The following is an 8,554-nucleotide window of genomic DNA, read 5'->3' on the forward strand; positions in this document are numbered from 1 at the left end:
TGCAGAGTGGGATCGCAGCCACCTGCCAGGGCCTCGGGCAAGGGCACCTGGTACCTGCAGGAGGCCAGCCGTGGCAGGGATGTGCTGGGACTGACGGTGCACTGTGGCTGCCCTCAGGGAGAGGGCCTGGGAAAGTGCCCATCCACCGCCTGCGTCCCAGCGCAGGGCATGAACTAATCGGGGTCCGTCTGGTGCAGCCCTGTCACCCCCTGCCCTGCAGGAGGTCTCCTTGAAGCCCCCCTCCGCACACACAGGGCCCTTCCTTCTTCCCCCAGCTTGAGAAGCTCACATCGCTGTGCTCAGTCCCTGGCACGCAGGAAGTGTGACTCATTCCTTCACTAGAACATTTACCCAAAATCAGGAAATTGTTCACACTTTGAGACACCCCCCCCCCCCCCGGCTCTGGCTGAACTAACAGTATTTGCATTTAAAATGTGTCTGCCTTTGGTTCTCTTCGAGATGTTTTAGACATTCGGTGTCTCTATTATTGACTGAGTTCCCAAAAATAGTTATTGCCACATCATACTGAATTAGGCCCAAACTGGTCATTCAGGCTGTACAAGAGACAGGTGTGGAATCAGGTGCAGACTCAAGTACAGGGTCAGGAACAGGCTCAGGTATGGGCCCAGGTGTGAGTCAGGCATGAACTCAGGTGCAGACTCAGTGTGTGCTCAGGTGTGGGTCAGGTGTGAGCTCAGGTGCAGCAGACTCAGTGTGGGCTCAGGTGTGAGCTCAGGTGCAGACTCAATGTGGGCCCAGGTGTGGGCCCAGTGTGGGTCAGGTGTGGGCTCAGGTGCAGACTCAGGTGTAGGCTGTCCTAGATTTGAGTCCCAGGCACGCCTTGGCATTTTAGCCGGTGTCTGTGAGCCTGCAGTCTCCCGTGATAACGAAGGTAAACAGGCGCTCAAAGGAGCTGGTGTGCCCGGATGCGGATGCCCGGATGGGGATCTGTCACAGAGCGAGTGCATGTGCTCTCTGCATTTGCTATCGGTCTTATTAATGAAACTTAATTCTTAATGAGTTAATTATTAATGATTTAATGAAATTTAGCTATTCATAAAGACTAATGTTAATGATGTCGATGACGGATGGAGTTTGCTGGGTTTTAACAAACCGTCTGATTAAACAGAAATATTTAAACAGCAGCCATCAGTCGCGCCATCGCTGGGCTGCGTGTCCCGCCAGCGGCCACACGGGGGCGCCTCAGGACAGCGCGGGCGGCCAGGCGCTGGAGGCGGGGCCGGAGAAGGGGCGGGGCTGGGGCGAGGGGAGGGGAGGGGAGGGGCTGGAAGAGGGGCAGGCGTCTGGAGAAGAGGGAGGGACTGCGGGGGGTAGGGCTGGGGGCAAGGGGCCAGGGCCGGTTTAGGGTGTCAGGGGCTGGAGAAGGGGCCGGGAGCTGGAGGAGGGAGCGGGAATGGAAAGGGCCCAACGCGGCCAACCGGCAGAGGGACCAGATGGACCCTTACCTCCTGACTCTCACCAGGGCTCCCCCAGTGGGGTGGGGCCGGACTGGCTTCCATCCCTCAATCAATCAGAAGAGACCCCGGTTTCAGATATTAAGCTCCTCCCCAGGGCAGCCCTGGTGAGCAGGGTCCCTGAGCTGAGGGAGGTGCTCCCCAGGGGGTCCTCTGGGAAGGACAGGCCCCTCTGGCCAGCCCCTGGCAGGGTTCCCGACCCCCACCCTCGTGGGGCAGGAGGGTCTCCAGCGTCCATCCCAAAGGGACGCTGGTCCTGCCCTGGGACCCCCGCGACTGTGGGCAGAGTGTCCCTCCCTGGGGAGAGTCCAGCGGCAGATCCCACGGTGGGCACTGCCACCCCCAAGTCATTTCCAGGGAAGCCAGTGAGCTGGGCGAGGACCCATGTGTGAGGACAGGACAGGGAACCTACCCATGTCGGACCTCCCTAACAGACTCCCCGGTAGGTGTCCACACCCAGTGTAGATGGGTCGCTGGAGGCGGGGAGGGGGAGGAGGAGGGGGGTGGGAGGGGCAGGGGGGTGGGGGGTGAGGGGGGGGGTGGCAGCTGCCCCAGGACAGAGGGCTCTCACCTGGTGTGGGTCCTGCCCTCCTAGTGAGGCTCTCACCCAGTGTAGACGGGACTTGGAGGGTCTGTGTTTAGGTCTGCCCTGGGTCCCAGTGGCATCAGGTGAGGGCTCCTGTTCAGGCTGTCTGAGGTCTGCAGACCCTGTGTCCCACACAGGCTTGGCCTTCAGGGCAGGGCGGAACCTTCTGGGTTTGCTGGTATTTGAAGCCTCACCTGCACCTCTTCTCTCCCAGCCAACAACGTAGTAGGTGCAGGAGCACCCCCGTCCCCGTGCCTCCCCCAACATGCACCTGTAGGATCCAGGTCAGGCCAGAGGGCAACTGGGCAGAGCCCTGGACGAAGGTTTCCATACACTCAGCTCCCCCCCCCAACAAGGCAAGGCTTCCCCAGACCCTCTCATCTGACCCCCCGCTTCCCAAATCTCAGACCTCGGGGTCCCTGCAGACAACTCCCCACCTCCCTGGGGCCCCGCCTGGAGAAGGAGGGCATGGGGGCCTGATATGGTCATGCCCAATGTCATGCCTCCACCTGGCTGGGAACTGCACAGCCCAATACCCCTGCCCCTTAGAAGTGGGCCCTGCGGCCTCTGAAGATGGAAATCCAGAGTGTGGCTGACGGGAGGGTTCTGATTTCTGGCGTGGATGGCCCTTCTCCCACCACAGCAGTGCTGTCACGCACGGGGTCCTGGGGCAGGTCGGGGGGCAGGGAGGTCACCACGGCTCAAGGGGGCTTTTACCTTTTCCCAGAGTGGTGGGGGTGTGGCAAGTGATCTGCTCCAGGAGGGTCCCAGGGGTCCACACAGGAACGCGGCTCGTGCATGGCCCGCGTCCCCGTGCTCAAAGGACAGAGCGTCCCGGCCCAGCACACCCGGCCGGGAGTCCAGAAGCCATCAGGGGAACAAGTGCTGGGCATGACCGGGTCCCTGCAGGGAGGTGCCCGCCACACCCGCCCACCTCCAAACCTTCCGGGTGCTGGCTTCCACTCAGCCCAAGAGCACTGTGGGTTTTTTTCCGTTTAACTTTTATTTTACTGGATTGTAACACTCACACAGACAAGTGCCTGGAGCACGCGTGGGCAGCTTGGCGGACAATCACGGCGTGGACATCCACGAAGCCACGACTCACATCAAGAGACAGAACACACACAGAAGTGGGAAGGGGAGGGGAGGGTAAGGACCAGCTGTCAGAGGACTCAGCTCCGGGAGGGCAGGGAGGGGGGCAGGGGGCCCGGGGGTGCGGACAGGGGCGGGGGTCCCGTTGCTCTGCGGCCTGGGCGGCCCTGCTGGAGGGGCGCGGCGGGGACCCGACGGGGGGCGTCGGCCTCACCCTGGCCGTCAGGGGCTGAACTTGTACAGGTACATAATCCACAGGATGCAGACGGTCATGGACACCCAGATCCACACTTCTTCGTAGGGGTCGAAGCAGGGCCTGCAGCAGCCGTCCTCGGGGCACAAGTCCTCCTCCCAGCCGGGCTCGGGGCAGGACCTGCCCAGCCTGGCCCGCGGCCGCCTCCTCTTCTGGGACTGGCCGCGGGGGGCCAGGCCACCCCTCGGGGAGCTGCCGGCGGTAGAGCTGGGGCCCACACGCTTTATGATGTTGAAGACCGAGAAGGGGATGGTGACGGAGCCCTCGCTGATGGTGACGGGTCTGCGGGCGTGGGGCCCCCGCGGGGGCTCCCGGCCAGCGACGGCGGGGCCCTGGCCGCCGCCCCCCTCCTCTTTGCCTCGGGTGACGTTGGCAGAAGCACCCTTGCCTGTGCCTTCGTCAGTAAAGACGAAGGGGAAGGTGACGGAGCCGTTGACGATGGGGAAGGAGTCCTCCTCTATGACGATGTTGGCCAAAGACGAGGGGAAGGTGACGGAGCCCTCTCCGTCATCCGTGAGGCCGACGATGTAGGACACTGGCAACCGGCTGCTCCCCGCAGGGCCCCGGTCGCCCGGGTCGGTGTCGGTGGGGCTGGGGATGGAGCCCCGGCCCTTGAAGATGAAGCCTTTGAGCTGGAAGGGCCTGATGCTGTTGATGAGGAGGCCTCGGCCGTGGAAGATGGGGCTCTTGAAGTTCACCGGGAGCCCTTTGCCCTTGGGCGGGGCCGTGGGGTTGGCAGGCAAGTAGATGGAGCCCCTACCAACGACGAGCGGCCCGCGGGGGTCAGCCGCCGGGAGGGGGCCCCCCCTGGGGCCGACACCGCCCCTGGCATCGGCGCCGGGCCCCCTGTCCCTGCCCGCATCCACAAGGGAGAAAGGAACGGTGACTATGTCGTCGTCGCGCTCGAAGAAGTTGCTGCTCTCGGACACGGGGTTCCTGATGAAGTCGGACACGGACAGGGGGATGCTGATAGAGTTGGGGGTGTAGCCCCGGGAGCGGTCGACCACGGGCCCGCTGCCAAGGCTGAGCAGCTGCTTGCCGGCAGCGGCCGAGGCCACGCCGTCACCCCCGTACAAGGTGTACCTGCCCTTAATGGAGCCGGGGCTCTGGACCTCGGGCCCCCAGGCCGGGTCTGGGGGCTTCTGGAAGAAGCAGACCCCCAGGTCGCAGGCCTCGCAGCGCTCGCCGAAGCAGATCTCGGGGCACTGGTCCGCGCTGAGACCCTCCCCGTAGCACTTCTGCAGGATGAACAGAACCAGCTTGTTGAGGAAGAGCCGCACGTTCAGGAGACTCACCTGGCAGGCCCCCTGGGAGCCCGGCGGGCACAGCCGGCAGCGCTGGCCCCAGAGGCGCATCTTCACCAGCCCCAGGCAGCTGGCCGGGTGGAACCACACGTGGAAGAGGATGTGCACGTGCGCCGAGGACCAGCCCCACTGGCAGCGGCCACACTGCAGCCTGAGGAGGACAGAGGGGCCGTGAGCGGCGGGCAGGGCCGAGCGCCCGTGCCCCCTCTGGGAAGGGACAGCGGGCGGGTACACACCCCTGACCTGCAGCCCGCAGTCTGAAAAGCCAAAGGGCAAATTCTTTTCCACCAGTCTGGCGGGAAAACCCGCTCAGGGACGAAGCCCGGCCGGACACCCGTGAGGGGTCACTGCACTGCCTGCTGCGTCCTGCTGCTTTTGTTTTGGGACTCAAGACCCAGGCTTAACAGCCCTGAGGAAATGTCACCAGGAGCCAAGCACCCTGTGAGTACCTGGTGGGGGGGAGCATCGCTGTGGGTACCTGGTGGGGGGCTGGGGGAGCACCCCTGTGGGTACCTGGTGGGGGGTGAGCACCCCTGTGGACACCTGGTGGGGGGTGAGCACCCCTGTGGACACCTGGTGGGAGGGAGCATCCCTGTGGACACCTGGTGGGGCGGGGGGGGGGGGGCCCCCTCGGGGGCGCCGGGGGGGGGGAGCACCCTGTGGGTACCTGTGGGGGGAGTGGGGGAGCATCTGCTATGGCTCAGCTGTGCACAGAAACATGGGGAAGCCCTGGAGGGAAGAGCCCCACCCGAGAGGAGAGGAGGTGACAGGGAAATAAAGTCGGGGCAGGGAGGGATGTCGGGAGAGCCGGGAGGGGCTGGGGGCTCCCAGCAGGACAGTGAGAGAGCCTCTTCGACGGGCCCGATCTGGCTCTAAACACGTGAGCAAGAGAGCCGTGCACCGGCTGTCTGGGGCTGAGGAAGGTGCTGGTCTGGGGTCTCTGTGGCTGCACGCCCCGGGGCCAGGCAGGGGCCCCCTCTCCCAGACCCTCAGGTCCTGGACGAGTGACCACACGCGGGCATTCCGCAGACAGTGCGGTCACTGGTGAGGACGGGCTCCGTGAGCATCGGCCGGCCAGCAGCACACGGCCACAGGTGGCCAGGGAGCACCCAAACGGCCAGTGCCCTGGGAGCCGCACTTCCAACTTCATTTCAGTGGAATCAACACGCACGCCAAGGGCCACGTGTGGCCAGTGGCTGCTATGTTGCAGAATGTAGGGCTGTGCTGTGTGACCCCGCCACTCGCTGGTGTGCCTGCACGAAAGCTGAAAACCAGCTAAATGGTGTTTATGACCCTCAACCACCCGTTTCAGGCAGTTCGCTTGTCTGTGGGACAGTGCCGTGTTTCTCCCAACACCTGGGAGAGACGACAGGCACTGGACACCTGCTCCCGGGGCTTTCAGACGCCGTGTCAGAGTGTGGCTTCCCACGGAGTCCCCCTGGGGACCTGTGAGGCCCCCTCCCCCCCTGAACCCCATCCCTGCAGGCCTGGCCCATCCCCACTGCTGTCATCATGATGACAAGAAGTGGGGTTCATGCAGTGACCCTCACAACACTAGGGTTCCCAACCTGGCCCTGGCCAGACACAGCCCCACCTCGGCCTGTGGCCCCTTCGGTCACAGTCATGACTCAGCTTCCCTGTCTCAGGCCCCTCTGCAGGGCAGGGTGTGACCACCATCACCCGCCCATCCCCCATTAGACCATCAGTGCTGCCATGGAAACCGGGAGATGCTGCAGTGGCCAAGTAAGCCTCCCACGCGTGGGTGGCCGCGTCACCCCACCAGCATCTGCCCCCCACCCCGAGTCCGCGGGGCCCCGACGGGGGTGGCCAGCACTGCCCAGCTTGCCAGCACCGGGAAGGACAGGACAGGCTGTCCCCCAGCACCCCCACTTCCCAGAAGGGAGGACGCGCTCCGGGCCCACCTACCTGTTGGAGCCAAGAGCGGGCTGGATGCGTGCCCCTCTTCCCTGCCCCCAGGGTGCCCGCCGCAGCCGGCCCGGGCCCTGGACTCAGGGCCGACCAAGGGCGGTGCTTCAACAGCTCCTGCCCCTCGCCCCCCAGCACCCCACAGGAAGCCCCCACCCTCAGCGCACCTGGAAAGCCCCCTTAGCCGGTACTGAAAGCCGCCACTCTCCATGTGCCCGGAGGCCAGGTTCTCCTCAGGCAGCAGCTCCCAGGTGTCCTGGGGTTTCCTCTTGGCCATCAGCTGGGCCAAGGTGCTGGCCCACACGTCCACCCCGTCCATGCTGGCGCCGGGCTCCGCAGTGCAGTCTGCTGGCTGCACCAGCTCGGGCTCCGAGGAAGCCCTGGGATCCCACATCCTGCACCCTCACCAGCCAATCGCTGCCCTGACAGCCATCCAGTCTCCATGGCAACCGGGTTTGTCTCTGAGGAATGAGAAACAGGCCTTTTTCCTTATCCCCTTGAACATTTTTTATTACGCAAGCAATACGTTTTCATTTCAGAAAAAACGAGAAACGGACAGATTAATAAAAAGGGAAAACTGCAATACGATCAAATCGTACGTGATCGTCCTTGTGGTGCTGACATCCATACGTTTTTCACACACGTGCCTGTGTAAATTTTCGTATCTATTTTTCATGAACAGGAACTCATACTAAGCATGTTATCGTACAGCGTGGCCTCTTCACTCCACGACATACCGCGGCCGGCGGTCCGTACTCGTCCATCTGTAAATATCTGACATCTTTCCAGTCCGCAGCCGAGCCCAAGTCTGCGTGCCCCGCCCCCGCCCGTGCTCATTCTTTGCCATCAGAAACAAGGCTGTGAGGAACTTTACGGAACGTGTATCATTGTAAATTTTCCCATGGTTTTTTTTCAAACTTTTTATTGGCTAGAAATGTAAAGTGTGTACCTAAAAAAATGGCTAAAACATAATGCTTCACAAGTTGTTATAAAGATCTCGCGCGGCACCCCCAAAACTCTCTGCGCGCCCCTCCCCTGCAGAGGCTTTACGGGGCGGGGGGACCCCTTGGAGCTCCGCCACCTGAGATGTTTCTTTTTGCCGCTTTGAGCTTTCTGCAAAAGGAACCCTGCAGGACACATACTGTGCGCGTGCGTCTGGGCCTCTGCCCCAACCTGGGCAAGCCGCTGTTCACGCGCACGTCCCCCAGATGAAGGTCGGACATCCGTCTTCAGCTTTCAGGACCACTGCCTCCGCCCCCGGGGCCAGCGTGCTCCGTGGGCCTTCCCGGCGGCCTGGGCCTCCTCCGCTCTGACCGCCAGCCTGTCCCCAGGTCCCTGCTCTCCCCCGTGGGTGCGCTGTTTCCAATCTCCCTTCCCACCCCTCCAGGAGTTCGGATGTTGCGCTCTGGTCCTGTTGCTTTGTGGAAGGCCCTGGAGCTCCAGGGTGTGAAGCCAGCCAACGCCTTCAGAGGGCAGAGCCCCATCCCCTGTGGGGCCCCGGACTCTGTGTCTCGCTGACCTGCACTCAGAGCAATCCTTTCCCCTTCTCGACGGCTGACGAATTCTCTGCTCGCCCAGTCTGCAGCTAATCCTGGCACGTGACTTGATGTTCCCATCATGTTTTGCATTTCTGAAACTTCTTCTTCGATCTCTCAGCGATGTGATAGCCGTCTGTCTTGCAGCAAAGGGGAATCGTGGGACAGGAGAGGAAGCTATTGGGACACACTTCCAGGAAGGCTCCATAATACAGGACCAGCTGGCTGGGGAAGGCCTATTCCCCATCCCACTGTCCTCGGCATCTGTTTATCGATGCAGAGATGATGACCGGCACTCCTGCAGCCCTCTTAGACCATGAGGTGACCATGGTCACCATCTGGTCCTTGATGACAGTTGGAGTCACCACATCACTTCAGCGCTG

At 62.7% G+C, this 8,554-nt stretch overlaps 1 protein-coding gene across 1 annotated transcript; it reads right to left on the reverse strand.

Moving 5' to 3' along the window:
• Positions 1-3,375: 3,375 nt before the first annotated feature.
• On the reverse strand, positions 3,376-6,955 carry RTP5 (receptor transporter protein 5 (putative)). The gene is made up of 2 exons (XM_049614445.1): positions 6,804-6,955; positions 3,376-4,861 (listed from the first exon to the last, which is right to left on the reverse strand). Exons 1-2 carry the CDS (start codon positions 6,953-6,955, stop codon positions 3,376-3,378), a joined length of 1,638 nt encoding a protein of 545 aa, XP_049470402.1.
• Between the last annotated feature and the right edge of the window lie 1,599 nt (positions 6,956-8,554).

The sequence above is a fragment of the Panthera uncia genome (assembly GCF_023721935.1).
Source record: "Panthera uncia isolate 11264 chromosome C1 unlocalized genomic scaffold, Puncia_PCG_1.0 HiC_scaffold_3, whole genome shotgun sequence".
In the NCBI taxonomy this organism is placed as follows: domain Eukaryota; kingdom Metazoa; phylum Chordata; class Mammalia; order Carnivora; family Felidae; genus Panthera; species Panthera uncia.